This window comes from Psammomys obesus, unplaced genomic scaffold (assembly GCF_907164565.1).
Source record: "Psammomys obesus unplaced genomic scaffold, mPsaObe1.curated_primary_1811, whole genome shotgun sequence".
In the NCBI taxonomy this organism is placed as follows: domain Eukaryota; kingdom Metazoa; phylum Chordata; class Mammalia; order Rodentia; family Muridae; genus Psammomys; species Psammomys obesus.
In genome coordinates this window covers 3210928-3231613 of record NW_026596162.1, presented here as the reverse complement: position 1 = coordinate 3231613, position 20686 = coordinate 3210928, and the positions used below count along the sequence as shown (strand labels likewise).

The 20686-nt window shown below is 44.7% G+C and overlaps 1 protein-coding gene across 1 annotated transcript in view; it reads right to left on the bottom strand.

Annotated features, from left to right (window-relative positions):
* Positions 1–332: 332 nt before the first annotated feature.
* Positions 333–20686, bottom strand: part of Ly86 (lymphocyte antigen 86) — a 65087-nt gene continuing 44733 nt past the window's right edge. The window contains exons 4-5 of the mRNA XM_055595220.1: positions 6496–6548; positions 333–613 (exon numbers count right to left, since the gene is read on the bottom strand). Coding sequence (XP_055451195.1) covers positions 530–613; positions 6496–6548 — 137 coding nt within the window. The 3' untranslated portion in view covers positions 333–529. The remainder of the gene's footprint in view (positions 614–6495; positions 6549–20686) is intronic.

Below are 20686 nucleotides of genomic sequence, written 5' to 3'. Positions count from 1 at the left end.
GGATGGTGTCAGTGTTTCATCAGTTTCTCCTGTCATGGCCTTAGGGCCCAGGAGCTCTGAATTTAGGCAGGCTACCGTCTTCTTGGCTTTCTGAGACTTACTGTACAGCGCTAGGGGTATGTGGGGGGTGGAAACAGACTCTTACAAACACAGACTGTACTTGCAGTCATTGAGCAAGCCACAATGAATAGGTGCGAGCCTTTTTTTTTTTTTTTTTTTTTTTTTAATCCCAGGCAACTGTGAGGAAGTGTTCCTATGGAGCAGACAAGGAGGTAAGTTTGATGAGATGTGATTACGTAAGGAGAGCCGTTAAAAATGGGGCCTCAGAAATAGATGGTTTCAGAGGTTTTATTACGTCTGTTTGGTCTGGGAACGTCTGTCCTCGGGATGAGATTGGCAGAGGAACCCATGAGGAATTTCTTTGTAGAGCATTTCTTTGGCATCAGGGGTCTTCATACAGCGAGGTGAGCCTGGGGACCTTGAGGTTCCCTGAGGCTGAGTTGACTGTGCATTTTCTGGCGGGCCATGGTCAGGAGCACATGATGGTAGCATTAGCACAAGCCACAGTAGCGCGGTTTTCATTGTACAGTTCCAGCAAGACATGGTATTTTCCCTGCAAGAGACACAGGAAAGGCATAAGGCATATCCACAGTACAGTCAGTCACTTAACACAGTCGCTCCCCTCTCTACTCAAGGACTGGGCGTCTGAGCAACCCACCATCTGCAGAATGAAAACATTTGCAAGAAGCTGTTTCTGTGCTGAACATGCGGAGACTCCTTTGTTACGATGCTCTGGACAATCCAGTGTAACAATCAACATAGAGCTTACATGATGTCAGTATTCTAAGTAATCTGGAAATGATTAACGTGAGCCCAAGGGTGAGCATAGGTAACACTGCAAAGACTATTTTTAAAAAAGGGTCAACATCTGTGCATTAAAGGTTTTAAAATTTACATTTATGTATGTATGTATGATGTATGTATGTATGTATGTGTACATGCCACAGCTTATTGGTGAGTGTGTGGGGTGTTAGAGGACAACTGATGGACATTAGTTTTTTGTTTTTTTTTTCCATTTTACAATATGGGACCCCAGGATCATCAAACACCTTTACCTTCTAAGCCATCTTTCTGGCGATATCTGTGGATTTTGATGTTTGAGAGGCTCCTGGAATCTATTCCTCATGAGTACTGAGGAATAGTTACATTTATTGAGCACCTTTTGTGTGCTGGGCATGGCAGTCTCTGGAGATAAACTAGAAGAGCACAAACCAACTCCTTGCCCTGTATAGCTTGCATCTCACTGAGAGAGATGAAAAGTTTGCAGGGTGAGGAGCAACGCAGATGTAGCCCCTATGGAGAAATTCATGCAGGAAGTGGGGTGGAAAGGATGGCTGGGTAAGGGGGGGACTGATGTTGGCTTGCATCTCTAAGTAGGATGATCAAAGGGAAGAAGCCTTGGAGGGAAAATGACCTTTAGGCAGAGACCTGAAAGAGATGCTAGAAGATGGCATGCTACTGCAGGGCTGATGCCCCTGTATTGAAGAAACAGACGAGAGGCCAATGGAACTTCAGGGAGGAGGGTGGGAGATTGGAAGCCCATAGGAAGCCAGAGTCTCAGTCTCTTGCTGCGATTATGAAAGGGACCCAGGTGTGATGGTTTTCTCAGGTATGTTAGGAGGATCTCTTCGGCTGTTGTGTTTAAAAGAGGCTGTAAGTGGCATTAGCCTAAAAGAAGACACAGCACTTGAAGGATGGCGCTGTACGTTATGTATGACAAGATACACATGTTTTTATATAGAGGGTGATGTTACCGAACCTTTGTGGAGTCAGATGGAGGTATGGGATACATGACAAGAGCCAGAGTAGGGGCAATGGACAGAGAGCATCCTGTTTCTGCTACTGAGAAGGGCCGTGAATTTGCAGGCTAGAAGCATGTACCTGTGTCCATGGCAATTTATGGTTCAGGTTATACCAAGAGGATGTCCCTATGTTTTGGAAGCCTGAAGGAACTCTTAAGTTTTAATTCAGAGAAGAAAAGACACAGGCAAATGCACGATCATGTGCAGATGGGACTGGATGTGTTAAAAGCAACATAAGCGGGTGGGCAAGGCTTTAAGTAACTAAGCTAGTGCTATCATTTCTCAGCATAAAGAAATCATAGCAATGGCTACCCAGTTGCCCTGATCTGATCAATATATACCCTGAGATGTCACATTGATTACAGTTTATTCACTAAGTATCCCAGCTGTAGCCCCCTCTCTCATTCTCTCCCAATCCCATCCTCCTTCCCTCATCTCCTCCTATGCCCCTCTCCAAGTCCACTGATAGGGGAGGTCCTCCTCCCCTTCCATCTGACCCTAGCCTATCAGGTCTGTGGCCTGGTAAGGCTGCTCCTCCCTCAGGGGGAGGTGATCAAAGAGCAGGCCAATCAGTTCATGTCAGAGACAGTCCCTGTTCCCATTACTATGGGACCCACTTGGATACTGAACTGCCATGGGCTACATCTGTGCAGGGGTTCTAGGTTATCTCCATGAATGGTCCTCAGTTGGAGTATCAGTCTCAGAAAAGACCCATGTGCCCACATTTTTGGTCCTGTTGCTCTCCTTGTGGAACTCCTGTCCTCTCCAGGTCAGAACAAAACAACTGCCTACAGATTGGGAAAGGATCTTCACCAACCCTATATCTGACAGAGGGCTAATATCCAGTATATATAAAGAACTCAAGTAGTTAAACAGCAACAAATCAAGTAATTCAATTAAAAAATGGGGTACAGAGCTAAACAGAGAATTCTCGATAGAAGAATATCGAATGTCAGAGAAACACTTAAAGAAATGCTCAACATCATTAGTCATCAGGGAAATGCAAATCAAAACAACCCTGAGATTTCACCTTACACCCATCAGAATGGCTAAGATAAAAAACTCAAGTGACAACACATGCTGGAGAGGTTGTGGAGAAAGGGGAACCCTCCTCCATTGCTGGTGGGAATGTAAACTTGTACAACCACTTTGGAAATCAATCTGGCGCTTTCTCAGACAACTAGGAATAGCGCTTCCTCAAGATCCAGCTATACCACTCCTAGGCATATATCCCAAAAGATGCTCAGGGATAAATGAATCCCTGAATTTCATTGGTAGGCCAGTCCAGCTGAATTGAACTTCAGGTTCATTGTCTCAAAGAATAAAGGCGCAGGGATGGCAAGATGGCTCAGTGGTAAAGGGGCCTGTTGCCAAGCCTGAGTGTCTTGAGTTTGATCTTCAGAACCCACAAGGAGAGAACTGACTCCTGCAAGTTGTCCTTTGACCTCCACACATGTACTGTGACATGTGTACACAGCACACACACACACACACACACACACACACACACACACAATGTAAAAAGTAAAGATGGAGCGAGACCAAGAAAAGACAACCAACAGAGACCTCAGGTCTGTGTACACACACATAAACATATGCCCATACCCACACTAGTAGGTATATACCACATATATAGATAAGAAGATAAATACATTTCAAGAGAGAGGAAATACAACCAAGGTAGCAAAGAGTAAATGCTGAGTGGGAAAAAAATTTGGCTAAAGAGAAACCGCCATTAGTTCGAAGCCTATCTCTGTGCGGTCTAGGTGAAGGAAGAGTTGTGAGTACGCCTTTCACTAAAATGCTCTCAGCTGACTGTTCTTAGGAAAGTGGAGTCTCTCCTAAGAACAGTGTGCCGGTTCTTTCCGAAGCTCTGTGGCCATTGGCTGTGAGCCGGAGGCCCTGGTCACACTGTGGCTGTTTGTGGACAGCCTCTTTGAGATCAAGGTCCCCAGCTGTTCTGCTGCACAGGCCTGGGTGGGATGTGTCCCAGGAAGCTATGTCCTCTGTTGGGTCTACATCTCCTGGGGATGGGTCAGGAGATGGCCAGGTGTTTGCTTCCCACATATAGGCCCCAGAAAAGGAGGAGAACCAGGGTCAGCACACCTGGCCATGAGCCTGACTTACATTGGCCTGTATCTCCTGGAGCACTATTATTGGATGAAGAATGCAAGAAAAAGACTGTAGAGGACTGTAATATGGCGCCTGCTCACAATGGCTTTATAACGGCGAGAGACGAAATGAGCTCAGCAGGATCTGTGCTTTGCATTTAAAATTTTCATTTTTCCAGGCCCATGGCCCACCAGATGAGGTGGTACATGCTTATAATCCAAGTGCTGGAAAAGCAGAAACAGGCTCACCCCTGTTCAAACCTCCTTCCACACTGAGCAGTGACAGGGAGTCCCAGTGCCCAGTCATGAGAATAAACGATCAAATGACAGGCACTCTTTTGCCTGTTGTGCCACTGAACTCTGATGATTGGCAGGCTGGGTTGGCTCAATGCATTTTCAAACTTAAGCTATTTCCAATTCATGGAGAGTTGATGGGATGCAATCCTGTGTTATGATGAGGAGCATCTGTAAAGCCCTTTATATCTCTGAGGGTAAATTTCCTGTCAAAGAGCATCTGTGACTTTAAGAGATCCCCCCTCCCCAACCCTGCCTTCATCGCATAGGAATTGCTAAGGGTAACCAATTTTAAAAAGCCAGCAAAGCAAAATGAAATCCAATTGTAGGCAATTACTACATCAGTCTCTGGTGGGGTATCAGAAGAAAAATGAGGAAAGGAAGAGTGTTCAAGTAGCAACAATGTGAAGAAACGCTCCCTGAGAGAGTTCAGGCCCTGTGTGCTAGGGGTGAGGAGAGACTGAGTTTTCCTTCCTTGGAAGAATGCACATTTCCCAGAAAGGCTGCAGAAGATCGCTGGAGATTTCCAGAGAGGGAGGGACAGAGACTCTGATTGTGAGAAGGGTTCCTGTGGAAACCAGGGAGGGCCTGGTCCAGACTCTGTGACTTAGGAGAGCACAGGATGGGACAGGAGGAAAACAGTCCCAGGGCTGGAGGAAACTAAGCTCAGGAGATTCCTTATGCAAGAGACAGTGTCTCCTTCAGGTGTCAGACGGCTGAAAAGATGAAGCCGAAGGCAAGGTGCTTAAATGATGACATTTTCATGATGTTCTGTATCATTCTTTTGAGGAGCAACAGGAAAATGCGTGGCCATGTCAGAGTAGCTTGAGTCCACACACATCAGAAACCATGTTATTTTGAGTGAAAAGGACTTCCTGGGAAATTCTAGTTCTTGCTTTGAGTCTTGCTGGTGAATGCTCAGGACAGGCCACTCTATCTGCTTGTGACACCTTACTGTAGCTTGACTGTCTCCACTATAAAGTGTGTTCAAACTTAATCCTTAGAGTGAGGTCAGTATGTGTGCCCTTAAAGTGTGTTCAAACTTAATCTTCAGGGTGAGGTCAAGATATGTGCCCTGGTGGGACCTTTAAAGGGTTCTGCCCTTGTGAGTGGATTCAGTCAACGGGTTTTCTCCAGAGTGGGTATGTTATAAAAACTTTGACTCCCTTTGTCCTCTAATGTCCTGTGCTGATAAGATGTCACAAAGTCCTCACCAGCAAGAGGACCCCCACCAGATGTGCCCCCCTTTACTCCGAATGCTCCAGCCTCTGGGGTGGTGGGCTGGGTGCACCTGTATTTATTTGTGCATATTATCTGTGTACATGTGTTATGTGGTCACGTCTGTGTGTGCAGCTGTGTGTGTACGTGGAATATATGTACACATACATGTACATTTATAATGTGTACACATATATAAATTGTGTGTGCACATGCCTGTGGAGGCCACGGACAATCCCGGCTGTTACTCCTCATTCATCATCTACCTTCTTCCTTTTTTGAGTCAGGATCTCTCACTGACCTGAAACTCCTTAGGCTAGGTGGCCAGCAGGTCCCAGGGGTGAGCCTGTTTCTGCTTTTCCAGCACTTGGATTATAAGCATGTACCACCTCATCTGGCTTTTTAAACATGGCCTCTGGAGATCAAACTCAGATGCTTTATGTCTGCAAGGTAGCACTTTCCTGGCTGAGCTATTGCCCTAGCCCTGTTCTTTATACATTAAACAGTAAACAGGAGGGAACTAACATCCTAGCTTGGCAGTCATAGTAAACTGTGTGGGACACTGAAGCCCTTGTGGTTTTGTGAACTGTCTTTTCTCTGGACTGCCAGAAGCTAGGAGCCTCCTACACATTCCAAGCAACTCTAGACAGATGGATTCTCCAACTCCAGCCAATCTTGTGGACAAGGTACTAGAATTTCAACTCTCATAAGGGTTTGTTCTAGTTTAGCGCAAAGATTCTATAGAACACCAATATGAAGCATCAAAAGGACGAAGCCAGCATGTTAAGCGCGCCTCCTAATTATGGCATGTGCTAGCACTTTCAAATTATGGAATGTACTAACACTTTCAGCTACTTCTCCTCTATATCTCCTCTTCTTCCTCCCCCTCTTCTTCTTCCTACTTCCTTGCCTTCTTCTCATCCTTCTCTTTTTTTTCTCCAACCAAGAGCTGAAGATCAAGTCTTTGCCACAATAGTTACACAACACAAAACAGAAAACCAAAACCTTACCAGTGGAACTTCAAATCCAAGGTTATTGACAGGGCCGGCATAGTATATCTGCTCTGAAAAATAGATAAATCACAGATAATATTACTCATTCGTTTAAAACAAGCCACCAAATAATGTTTTTCATATCACTCATGGCCGTAGAGATGTAGATCAAGAGTGGACAATAGAATAAGAGTGACCACTGTTACAAAAAGTTGTGATTTCCTGACTTTCAAATGGCTCTCAGTCATTTATGAGCAACAGCCTCTGACCACACACATTGCTTGCTTTCCAGTGGTGATAAGGAGTGCAGAAAGGAAGCATGCAAATCATGGAGAGACCCTGGCTGACTGAGTGGCCAAGATCCCGGCTGGAGCTGGGAAGCAGAGGAAACCCGGGGTGAACCTGCTCTCCTGGCCTGGCCAGCTGTTCTCTCTTTCTACCCAGCCACCTTGCTCCTAAGATAGGTGTTATAATTTAAAAAAACAGTGCCCACTTACTAGGCCTGGGAAAAATTAAGAGTTAATGAATGCAAAGCCTGAAGAGCAAGCAGCTCCTGGTAAACTTTTGCTAGCCCCGGGAACAGGGACTTAGTCACTAGCAAAACCACGGTGGGCAATCTTGTCACTCAGCTTCTGGACTCACAAAATAGAAAAACTTCCTGTAGGGCCCAAGGAGGACTTGAGAGACATTGTCTTTAGGCTCAGGAGGCTGAGTGTGATCCCCAGAAAGGGTACTGGCAGTTGTCACTAGTTGATTATTAATTAGTACTGAGGAGTATCACTTGATGGATTCTGGCAGGTACAAGGACACTCAGTTTGGGAAAGCCTTGTGTAGGAGCATCTGTTTTTCCTTTTCACGTTTTCAGTTTCAAAAATGGATGAGAATAGCTGTTTGAAGAACGCCGCCGTTCGGGCACTAGCTGCTCCTCTCTGCCGCTCACTCAGTGCCCCAGGGTTTGCTAATTTGTGTTCCTCACTCTTCACAGGTCCTTCTTTGGGAGAGGTTTGCATTAAATTGGTTCTCAATGTTTCACACTTTCAACTGGAGCATTTTGGGGGCCCACAGTGTTCCTGAGAATAGCTGTGAGTAACTCAGGGAGGGGACTTTTTGTTGTTAACTCGGCAAAAACAACACCTCGAATTAAACTCTCGTTCCTCTTCGTTTCTCAGGCCCTCTTCGTTTCTGAGATTCCTTTAATTAATATTCTCACACTCTATACTATAAAAAGATCCCCAGGGTACTCGCATCCTTTTCTTTCTTTCCATCATTGAAATACTTATTTGTTTTTAATGTGCAGGGGATTGAAGAAATTAGCTTTCTTGATTCGGAAAACATTTCTAAAAATTGGCCTTTTTTTCCCTATTAAAGAGAGTGACTTGGCTTTAGTTCAATTGAACTTAATTTGATTGTCATTTTGTTGTGCCACTGATTGACATCATGCCTGCTCTGCAAGAGCTGGGCCACTGAACCCTATTCCTACCCATGACTTCTACAGCACGGACACGAAGGCCTCACGCAGTCTAGAGGACAAGGCTTGGGGTTCTGGTCTCCCCATTGCTCTCTCTTTTGCCACCCCTGGGCTCACTGGCCCCAGCCTCTTCGCTCATGGCGTGTCCAGCCTTGGTCCTGTTTCTGTAGTTTTTCTCTCCAGTGATGACAGTATAGGCGGGTGTGCGCTCTTGTTGGATGAGTTCTTGGACCTCACCGAGAGCCTGGTTCACTGGGGCTGACTCCCCGTTTCCCACTCTTTGGTTCTGGCTGCACTGGCTGTCCTGGTCAGTCCTTGGTAGGTTCAGTTAATCATTCTGTTTCTGCGGCAGTTACTTAGCCAGTTGCTCCAGCCTTTTGTTCTCTGAAACCAGGCAGAGGCTGGAGTGAGTGGAGGTGCTCCCGGAGTGGAGGCGCTCCCAGAGTGGCGAACTCTACTGGCAGCATTTCTACCATTCCTCAGGCCTTGCTAGGACTTCGTTAGAATTTCTTCTGCTTTTCTAACATTTGAGCATTGCTCTACTGTTTTAACAACGTGAAAACATGTAGGCTAACAATTAGGATGCCAAGTCTTACAGTTGTGATGCCATGCCCATTAGTTTATGTAGAATAAGGGCTTTATTTAAAAAGATTATTTTTTAAAAAACTTATTTACCCTTATTTCGCCTGCATGTATGTCTATGTGAGGCTGTTAGATCTTGGAGTTAAGGACAGTTGTGAGCTGCCATGTAAGTGATGGGATTTGAGCTTGGGTCCTCTGGAAGAGCAGTCAGTGACCTTAAATGCTGAGCCATCTCTCCATCCCCAAAAGATTTTTTTTTTTTTAATGTGCTATGCTGGGGATTGAACCTAGGGCTATATTAAGCAAGTGCTTGATCACTGAACTACAATTCTCAGCCCTCATTCATTTTTTTTAAATTAGTTACACTTTATTAACTCTGTATCCCAGCTGTATTCATTCATTTGCTTACTCAGCCTTTTAATCAGGTGTTGAAACAAGAGCATTTACATTATGGCTGACCATCGAAATCCTCAAGATGCGTTGGATGTGCCATAGCTGCTGTTTTGGGTACAGCTGTTGTTCTTGCAAGGGATACATGTCTGAATCTGCTCACTCCATCCTGGTAGTGTGTCTTCTCTGCCTTGGCTCTCCAGTTACCCTTCCTCTTGCCTTGGCAGGGCAGCTGTTTGCTACAGGTGGGTTTCTGAAGCTATAACAGTGAGCCTTAGAAAGCTCCAAAATTACCTGTGGATATGCATATACCATTGTAAAGACACCTGTGCAGGGTAGTGTTTCGTCAACGCCGTACACACTAGAGTCATCTGGGAAGAGGGAACCACACTTGAGACAGTACCCCCAGCACATTGGCCTGTGGGCCAGTCTGTGGGGGCATTTTCCTGATTAATGACTGATGTGGGAAGGCCTAGTCTACTGCTGGCCTTTCCACCCTGGGCAGGTGGTACTGGGTTGTATAAGAAAGGTAGCTGAACAGGAGCCAGTTCAACAGTCTTCCAAGCCAGTAAACAGTCTTCCTTCATGGTCTCTTCTACAGTTCCTGCCTTCAGGTTCCTTCTCTGACTTACCTCCATGATGGATTGTAAGCTGTGCGATGAAATAACACCTTTCCTCCCCAGGTTGCTTTGTTCCTGGTATTCAGAACAATACTATAAAGCAAACTAGGGCAGCATGTAAGTATTCCTTTTTTTCTCTTGAGAAGCCCACATTCATGTTGTGAGTGTGAACTTTGTCCATCCTGGCACCTCTTGGTGCCAACACCTGCTCTTAAATCAACAGTGTGTACCATCTCTGCTTAATAAACTTACTAACTTTGATGTACTCTGACTCTCTCTAAAATGTTCTTTCTGTGATATAGTTAAGGACCTAGATTTACCCGAGTGGAGGTTCTTAAGGATATGCATATGGATGGAGGGGTCATATGAGTTAGGCCATGGGTATCGGCGATGGTCTGTTGCCCCAACAACTGCTGACATTTTGAAACCTTTCCTTCCTGCTGGGCCAGTAGGACAAAATGGTTCTCCCGCGCTATAGGAAATTATCGACAAAGTGTATATGGAAGACATTTAAAGCTAACCAATGTAACCACAGACACCCAAAGAGATCGCCTAAGATCCACCCTGTCAGCAAATTTCTAGTAAGTAACACAGGACTGTGAGGGACAGTTTCCACTCTGTGCAGCAGACCTCAAGGACTGGTTGATCACAGCTGGAAGCCTGTGCCTGCGGAGGTGAGACTTCACTGCCAATTTAACAGGGTGTAGAATTGTGCCTCTGGGCACATGTACACCAAGCTAACTGAGGTGACCAGTCCAAATGTGGGTGGCACTATTTTATGGTCTGGAATCTCAGACTGAAAAAGTAGGTGAAAGCAGGCAAGAGTAACCGTGTGCATCTCAGTCTGCTTCTTGGCTGTGGGTAGAATGTTGCAGGATATTTGACGCTATTGTGAACCCCCAAATTGTGAACTTACCCTGTTTCTTTGGTCACACAACTTTATTTCAAAAACTTTCTGTTTATTGTAAACTGGTGATTATGGTGTGGTTCAGCCAGCCCTAGCACACACCTTTAATCCAAGAGTTTTCTGTATACCAGATCTAATAAAGGTAGACCTGGGTCAAGAGGCAGAACAAGAAACCAGCTGACAGGGATTAAAGAGAAGGAGGACTTTGAGTTGAGGGGTATTTGAGACAGCTGAGGGGTATTTGAGACAGCTGAGGGGTATTTAAGACAGCGTAGAGAAGAAAGGGCTATTAATTCAAGCTCTGGGTTTAGCTTAGGCTGCATTTTCAGCTCCTCAGCTCCCTGGCTTTTTGGACTTTAAGTTAGCAAGCCTTTGGCCTTGGGTTTTTTTTGTCTTTTGCTCCTGTGCTGTCAGCTGAGCTGGTTAGCCTTTTGGGTTTTTTCCATCCAGATCTGAGAAGGAAGGTTAGCTGGTTACTTTCTCTGCCTCTCTGAGCTGGCTGGTTTGCACCCCAGCATCTGGCTCCTGAGTCTTTATTGGTAAAATAGAATGGTTGGGATTTTCCTTCTTTTAAACAACACTGTAATATAGCCAGAAACCTCTTTTTCCATGCTGTGATAAACTGTGTCTCCTGAATAGTAAACCAGAAAAAAAAATATTTCCTTTTTCAGGTTGCTTTTGATCACAGCAGAGAGAAAAATTAACTTTGACAGTACAGTATCCTTAGACCAATGTTACCCCTTTACTTTCTAGGTCCTGGCTGGTAACTATTCTCTCCTCTCTGAGTTGATGAATTTGAATGGTATTTCTTAACTTTTAGTTTACTTATATATCGGAAACCATGCAACATCTGTCCTCTCTCTCTCTGGCTTATTCCACTTTGCACATTGTCTTCCGGTTTTATCCATGGTGTTAAAAATGACGGGGATTCCTTCTTTAAGGTAGAATAGCACTCCATTGTGCAGCTCTTTCATAACGGCTTCATTCACCGGTTGATGTTGTTTGTACTTTTTGTCTCCTTGAGTGCCTGTTTGAAGAAAGGGAACCCTGTTGATGGCTAACAACTGTGGAGAAAAGAAAACGGAGATGCCTTCAAAAACATGAGCCAGCAGAGCTCTCTGCTTGCAGGGGAGGCCTGCGGGTCTGGGCCACACAGCTTTTGCTCTGCAAGAGCACAATGCAACAGAGCCCAACAAAAACTAAAGAGTGATGGTAGAAAAACCAAGAGAGAGGCGAAGGTCAGTGGAGCACACTGCCTATCCTGAAGGGAGAGACAGGGAATGTGTTATTTCACTCTAGTGAGCCATGAATTAAAACAACAACAACAACAACAACAACAACAACAACAACAACAAAACTGTTGCCTCTCCCTGCCTCTGGGTATTTCCTGAACAAGATCTAGACAAGGGCTGAGCATGGCTCCTCCACCACAGCTCTTCAGGTTAGCATGCCAGGCTCTCCTCTCCTCTCTCCTACCCTCCTCTGCTTTCCCCTCCCCTCCTAATCCCTCTCTCCTCCTCTCTTCTCTCTTTCCTTCCTTCTTTCCCTCCTCTTCCCTCTGATTTCCTTTCCTTCCATTCTCTTCCCCTCTCCCCTCCCTTCCCTGTCCCTGGCTCTGTGCGTACTTGTGTGTGTTCAATCGTGTGTGCAGGCTAGGGATTAAAGCAGGGCCTTGCATGTTTCTGGGCCACTTTTACCATTGTCTTGTAGAATCCCTGAGTTATTTTGTTTCACTTTTGAGAATTTTTATTTTTATCTTGCATATATGGATGGTTCACGGACCTGCACACAGGTAACTGGACTTAGACATGGTTGTGGGTGCTGGGAATTGAAGCCCTGCCCTCAGAAAGAGCAGTGTGACTCTTGAGCCATCGCTCCAGTCCATTTTTGCATTATTTTCAAGGGGGCACCCCAGGAGTTTCTGTTGCACACCTGCTTCAAGTCTCAAATGGGCCTCCAGGGCCTTACCGGGTACCTGCAGAGAGTATGTGGTGAGGGATGAGAGGAGCAGACATTCAGAGGCTGGAGTGGCCCTCCCATGTCATCCCAGGTCAAGGCACTGATTGCCACCTTGGCACAGGATCCTGCTTTAGAGACGTCACAGAAAGAAACCAGGAAATCAGTGAAGCGAAACCCCAAAGGATGCCGTTGACCTAGGAGCCTCCTGACTTTGAGGAGGACAATTCTCCAAGACCCACTGCAGTTCCTCCAAGCTCCCAAACTGGTGATCAGCTCCATGATACAGTGATGGCTCACTTTTCCTCCTTCTTGGGTCCTTTTCCCCACAACCCTCCCTCCCTCCTGCTTAGTATTAGGTTTCTGAGTCCCTTATTTCTGTATTTCCACAGGGAGGGTCACAAATGCAGAATATTCCTTGGTAGAAGTTGCCTGCTATGGCTTGACTAGTTTGTCTGCACACAAACCCATGTGATGTCATGGTATTGAGAGGAAGTGGGATCTTTGTGAAAAATTTGGGTCAGAAGGGATAACACCCCCATAGAAAGATTGGCGCTCTGGGTCTGGAGAAGCTGCACTGGTTAGCATGAAAGCAGGCCTGCAGTTAAGCAGTGCCCATCGTCTCTCCTTGCTCCTCCTGTCATTTTATGAAGCAGCATGAGGCCCTTGCAAGATGTAGGCACCCTTGTTTGGACTTTGCAGACTCCAGAACTATGAATCAAAAGAAGCTTCTCTCCTTTATAAAGTACCCAGGCTCAAAGATTCTGCTATAGAACTAGAAAATAGGCCATGTCAGTGCCCTACTTTCCTTGTGTACACAGACTTAGGGTATCAATTGCTATGATGAAACACCATGACTCAAAGCAATTTGTGGGAGGAGAGGGTTTATTTCATCTGATACTTCTAGGTAACAATCCATCACTGAGGGAGTCAGGACAGGAAGTCAACCAGACCAGGAACCTGGAAGTGGGAACTATTGAGAGGCCATGGAATACTGCTGCTTACTGGCTTGCTCCCCATAGCTTGCTCAGAGTCTTCTTTCTTACATGACCCAGGACTGCCTACAGGTGGTACGGCCCATAGCGGACTACGCCTACTCGCATCAATCATTAGTCAAGAAAATGCTCCACAGGCTTGCCTAAAGGTACAGGCGGATCTTATGGAGGCATTTTCTCAATTGAAGTACCCTCCTCTCAGATGACTCTAGCTTGTATTAAGTAGACAAAAAACTAGCTATCCCACACACCAAGGCTACATTTCAGCCAGTGTTAGCCCCAGGAACTCAGCTGTTGATTCATTTCAACCAGTTCTGATGACAGGCCACTCAGTCTACAGATTATGGAATGGCCTGGAGTTGTTTTGCTGACTTTTAAGCCAAAAACCAGGAAGAATTTCCATGGCCAGAACTGTGCCTGTGAATTCTCTGAACTTCACACTGGTGGTTGAGACAGAGGGATATTTTATTTTTATTTTCTCTTTGAGACAGGGTCTCACATAACCCGAGGTTTTCGTTAACTCACTGTGGCTAAAGATGGCCTTAAACTTCTGATCCTTTTGTGTCCACTTCCTATGTGCTGGGGTTTCAGGTGTGTGCCACCGCACCTGACTTACGTCATGCTTGGGGATCTCTCCGAGGGCCTCTTGTGTGCTAGGTATGCACGCCATCAGCTGAGTTACAACCCCGGTTAATACCCAATATTTTTGTCTGTTCACACTGCCTGTAGGGTCAGGTGCTCTGGGCATCACTTACTGTCCTCCTTTGTGAAACCACGTCCTACTTGAGAGCCCACAGCTGTTTGGCAACAGTGGTTCCTTTTTTTTTTTTTAAATATGAATTATTTTCATTTTGGCTCAATGAATTCTACTTTGATATCTTCCCCCATACATGCACCAGATTTCTGACCCCCTTATGGAATTGCACTACCATGAGAAATCCAATGTTATTGACAACTCAAAAATGTTCACTGAGAACTTGTGATGGATCATTACAAAATTATCAAGTTAGAGTTCTCCAGAGTTGAATCAATCATGGCCTTCTATTCACACCTTTCCAGTGACTCAGAGATGTGCTTATCATCAATCTTCTTATTTTTAAATAGCAAGCTAGTTTTGAACTGGGAATGGTTTTAACACATGCGTTATGTTGTTGACTTCAGGCCAAAATGTTTCTCTTCTGGGTAAAGAATACGGCAAGTAGGGGTGGTTATGAAGTTGAAAAAAAGGGTGACAGTAATGTTCCAGTGAGGCACAGCTTTGATATGAAGTGATGAGCTGACCTCTTAACAGAAAAAAAAAATCATATCTTTCTCTGGGGCATGTGGGCAAGGGTATGGTCTGGGGAGTTCTCAGTTGTTTGGTTTTCACAAGGTCATTTTAATCAAAAACACAAGATGCTTGAGGCTTCCTTGGATTATGCAGAGCCACTTGGGCTCTTGACATGGCAAGCAGAAGTCAGAAAAAAAATGCTGTTTCTCTCAGTAAGGGTTGCACAGGCAGCAGGGGTCACTCACAGATGTCCACGTCCTGGTCCCCAGCCTGTGAGTATGCTATCTCACGTGGCAGAAGGGACTTTGCAGGTATAACTCAATTAGGATTTTGAGATAAAGAGATGACCCTGGGTTGTCTGGATGGATTCAGAATAACTAGAAAATTGAGAGAGGGAGAAAGGATGTGAGAAGAAGAGGAGAGGCCATGTGGAGATGGAGGCAGAGAATGGAGAGCTGTGGCTGTGAGCCAAGGCGCGCAACCACCCCAGGGATTGGAATGAGTAAGAGAACTGCTTCCCTAAGGTTCCAAGGGCATACAGCTAGCTTTACCAACACTTGGGATTTAGATTTGGGGTATCCAGACTTCAAGAGAACAAACTAGTGCTACGAATTGCATGATTTTGTGACAATTTGTTACAGCAGCAGTATGATGCCAACGCAGTGAGTGGTCTTGGAGCAAGAGAACCCAGACGGTCCTCCCGGGATGGGACCACGAAGGGAGGCTTCCCCATTCCCTATTGTGTTAGCTCTGTGACACAAACATATTCTAGGATTTGAGCACAAGACAAAATATTAGGGTTTGAACTGGGCCTTGGAGTGGGATTTCTAATTCAACTTATAACCAATGAGTTTAGGACAGACAATTAAAAGCAATACAGAGCAGTATCGAAGTAGTAGGTCAGATCTGTCCAATAGAACATTCTGCAAAGATGCCATCAGATATGACTGCCATCAACTTCCCTGTGGCCATAAGAGCTTGCACTGTGGCCATTGCAACAGATGAGTTGATCTTTTAATCCACTTTGAGAACATTTTTGAATAATCACATATGACTCATTTTGCTGGGCAATGAAATTCTGGGTCAACACTAACAGAAATGCAACATGAGCTGCATGGACCATGTGAGCTAATCTAGAGGCCATCTTCAAAAAAGGAAAATGAAAGAAATGAGATTAATGAAAGATGTTGTTTAACCCAGTTATTTAAAATATTACCATTTTAGCATGTAGCCAATATAGAAATGAGGTATTTACAATATTATTAATGTTATTCATGAAGTTTTAAAAATCTAGAATGTACTCTAGACTTACAGCATGAATCACTTTGGACTTGTCATGGTTTAAGGGCTTCACAGACACTGGAGGCTGATGGCTATTGACCTGGACAGTCATCGATGAAGAAGAGGATCCTGGGAGGATTAAGACTTATTTGCAACTTCCTTCCTTTTTCCAGGTCTTTTTTCCTTGGCTGCTCAAGTTCCATGTGAGAAATACATAATTTCTGGGAAGCACAGAAAAAGAGAATTCAACGTGTTCATTATTTTTCTCTCTCCTCCTATCAACCTATTCCTGGATCTGTTGAGTCTAAACACCACACTCAAATTTCACCTTAGCAAGCAGTGGAGTGATTGGATTCCTGGGTAAAGAGAGAAGAACATGGGACGGAAAAGAAAGAGGCTTGATCTGCAGAATCATGGGCAGCTCTGGCAAGAACATCGTGACTGAGAATGCAGCCTAAGCATTGAGGAGGCCAGTGTGTGTTGGCCTGAGGAACTCTGTGGCCCTGCATAGTGGAGCCCTGGAGAACGCTTAGTTAAAATGCAAATACCAGCAACCTTAGGGTCAGATTGGGGTGGGATGGAGGAACTGAGGGTTGTCCTTTTAAATTAGCTTTCTAAATGATTATCGCATGAAAGTGTGTGAGTCGCCGAGTTAGATTTATGGAATTTCATAACCGGCTAAGGACTTGGAAAGAAGCTGAGCATTGTCTTGGAAAATTAAAATTGCTTCTGGTCCTAGGCCATCATTAGCCTTACTATATTGAGTTCAAACTGAACAAACTGACTTATGTTAAAAGACAGCTTTCACCCATGACTGGATCATTTACAGCTGTACTTGAATTTGAAGGTGGAGACAAACACCAGAACCACACCAATTCCTTAACAATCAGGGTCTTTCCTTTTATTTTATTTAACAAGGAAGAGTCCCTTTTGCTTAGTCATTGCTCATCTCTTCTCTTTTGTGGCCATTAGTCTTAGGCCTGTGTTCTGTAGTTCAATTATTCTACTCATTCAATAAAGAGGCAAATGCTTTTGCTGATTCTCCATGAATTTGCAGCAGTAGTGGCTGCCCAGAAACCTAGAGCTACTTAAAGGCTATAGACAAGGAATAAAACATGAAGATGAGAAAGGATTGAAAGCAAGGTGACAGAAATGCAAATGGAGTTCTCTCCTGGGGTACAGGAAGGCCAGGGAGATGGCATTGCTGACCTCTAGGGAATATGAAGGCTTGAATAAAAGGCATTTGTTTTCTTGCTACCTGTGAAGAAAAAGGGCTGCAGCTTCTAAACACCAAGGCCTCCAGTGCCTCTCCAGGTGCCTGGTTATGATACAGACTTCCACTCTTGAGACTGATGACTCCTCAGGGACTATGATCCCTGGCTTGTGTCTCTGTCATTAGCTGCTTCAAGTAGCTGCTGTGGCTGGTATTTCAAATGCCTACTGTAGAGGCAAGGCTTCACACACATCAGCCCATATTTCCCTTTGATCATCTAATGGCTTCAGTCACATTTTCCTTTTCGTGCAGATTGTACTTCCTGAAGCTCAGAAAGTAAGTGGCTTGCCCAAGGTCACATAATTGGTAGCGGTTAAATCTGTAGGTCTGGCTCCAAAACTCCTGACTGTCTGCCAGGATAGTGGATCTCAGGTGTGGGCTCCAGACCAGCACTGTTACTTCCACTGGAGAGATCTGCAGAGTCATTCCTGAGATTAGCCTCCCATCAATAGTCCTGAAAGTAACCCACCAAACTTAGACTTTAGGGGTACCCTCTCTTTGGTCTGTTATGGGTTCCCCAGCTGAGGTGAGAGCACACTTTCCTAGGAACAGTGTACACAGCATGCACATTTTCAGAATTCTCTTCGTGAGCTTGAAACTTCAGGATGGCCCAGCCATCTACAGTCAAGCACAGCCGCCTCTAAGCAAAGCTGATGCCTGTTCAGTTATGAGAGCTGCTGAGATAAGCTTAGCCCCATCCTATCCTCTGGTAGCCAGGCAGAGTGATGAGGCAGGGAGCAGGACATTGTCCCCAAATAACATTGCTTGCGGTGGCATGCTGCCTGCTGTTACAAAATGAGGGTGGGAATGAAGATGGCAGAGAGATTGTACAATTTTCCAGCTAAGTTCATCTGTAGGAAGAGGAATGAAGACTTCTCGTCTCTTAGGCTATTGAGAGGTTTGATGAAGGTCGGGATGAGAAGCCGGGATCAGGAGAGGTTGAGAATAAAGTGTGGGGACAATAGAGCATAAAGCCTGCAGCAGTAGGGCTTGCAGAAGCAGGTGGTCTTAAATGGTCCCAGAAGCCAGGTAAGTGAACAGGCAGAACAGGGGTGACATATTTCATAATTGAGGCTTCAAATTGAGCTGCTTAATCTCCTTCTGTTATGGCAGAAATCAGTGACCAAATCCCCCGGGCTTGCATCTGTTAAACAAGTGAATAATGAGGCCTGTGGACGTGCTGTGTCTCCAGCTTTATAGCAGTTGTCAGGTTGTCAGCATAGATTAATGCTCTTCAATGTAATGCCTGGAAGGTAGGTTTTGGCCTTGTCTTCTACTATAGCAGTGCAGGTAAAAGGCCTTGTACCGAGAACGCCTAATGGGAAGTTTTCCAAATCCAGGCAATAAAGAGATGGCATTCGAATTGTTCACCCCCTCTTTCATAGATCCCAGAAAGTAGCTTACTGACCTACAAGTAATGAAGGCACAAGAGAAGCAAATGGATTCTGACCTGAGGATTTAGGTATAAGTTTTAAGATGGATTTTGGATGGGTAGAAATAGCAAGGCTGAGGTATTTTACTGGTTAATAGTGCCCTGAGGATCAACATATTCAGATGCTCAGTGAAAACCTGGACAGCAGGAAACACCCCCAGGATGGGACAGAATAGAGGACAAGTAGTTAAGAGAGAGTGCCCAGTGCACTAACAGTTTTGACTTATTTGTATATGTAAGACCAGGAAGCACCATAGTCCAAGCCCTTAGCTGCTGTCAGGGCTATTATGTGCCCTAAGGACAATATCATGCTTATATATAGCTCTCGATGGATCTACTGGATGTTGAAATTCTAGTAATTATAATGTATTTACCATACCGGACAAACAATTAAAATAGCAAAGTTGATTTACGCAGAAGATAATCCAGAGAGCAATTGTTTGCTAGACTGAAGAAATCAGGGACTTGAGATGTGGCTCCACCGGAGGAGTGCTTGTGTTGCCTGCATGAGGCCCTGGGTTTGATCCTTAGCCCTGAATAAACTGTAGTCCCAGCACTCAGGGGAGAGAAGCTGAAGGGTGAGAAGTTCAAAGCCATCCTCAGCTATGTAATGAGTTTGAGGCCACCTTGGAACACTCAAGACCTCCCCTCAAATACAAACAACCAACCATCAGTTAAACAAATACTCTACAAAACAACCCAAAGTCCATCAGTTCTTCTCCCTGCAAGAAGTGTCACTGTGTGTAAAGAGTTTAAAGTTAGTGAGTTTAATACCCAAACTCAATTTTGTCCTGTAGCCTACACAGTACACAAAGCAACCTGTGATTACATCTCTTGTATTTTGGAGTAGATTTAAGTCCTATATTTTTGATCAAGGTGTCTTGGACAGGGGCAGAGGTGTCACCAGTCAGCAGTTCTTGTGGGTGAGTGGTGTCTCCTGCTCCTCTCAGATTCCAAGATGAAAGTGACGTTATTAAGTCCTCTCAGTGTTCATTGTGTTGCACCGTATCTGCTAGAGATGTCTGAAATGGGTCATTCATACACACAGATATACCCAGTGCCTTTACATATGGCTCTCAGACTTGTCTTTCCCAAGTTTTAAGTTTTTTTGTTTAGTTGGTTTGGGGAATAGGTTGGTGCTTTAGCTTTTCATTCGTTTTAACAAATAGTTGAGTGAATCCTTTAAGGAAACAAATATATTTATTTTGGCTTAGGGTTTTAGAGACTCATGTCCATGGTCAGGTGGCCCTACTACTCTGGTCTTGTGAGAACACAGAAGGAGCATGTTCAGAGCAAACCCATTTGACCCATGGCTAGGGAAAAAGAGAAAGAAGAAGAGACCTGGGGTTCCACACCTCTAATGATGTAAGGTCCTCCCATCAGATCATTCATCCTAATGGTTCTATCACATTGGAACAGCACCACCCTAAAGGCAGATCCTTTAAGGTAGGGGCCCTTCAGGGATATTTAAAGCAAACCATAACATCTGGGTACAATAGGTATCCACAAATAAATTTATTAAATAGTGAGTTACTGCTGAAGTCAATTATTCTCTTTGAGCTGTGACATCAGTGCCAATCTTGACCACTCTGGATAGAATTTACAGAGGTTTAGCCAGAACCAAGTTTGACAGTGATGGTCAGGTTGTCATCAGCAGTGGGAAAAAAAAATCACATACTCTTTGTTTACTTCATGGCCTTGGTCTGGGCCTTCACTCAAACTCCTATGTTCATTTCCAACAGAGAAACTCATTGCTATATGGTCTTACATAAAGAACACATGTTATCATACTCCTTTGAGTAATTTCTCATTTTTTTATTTGGGTGGAGTGTGATGTGGAGGAGGCCTCTTCCTACTTTCCAGCTCACTGAGTTTCAGTAAGTCCCATAATTAATTGTTGTCTCTATTTAACTCATGTCACTCTCATCATCCTGAGATGGGATATTATAGGACACTCATTGAACATCACTAACCACACTGAAAACACACACACACACACACACACACACACACACACACACACACACACACACAC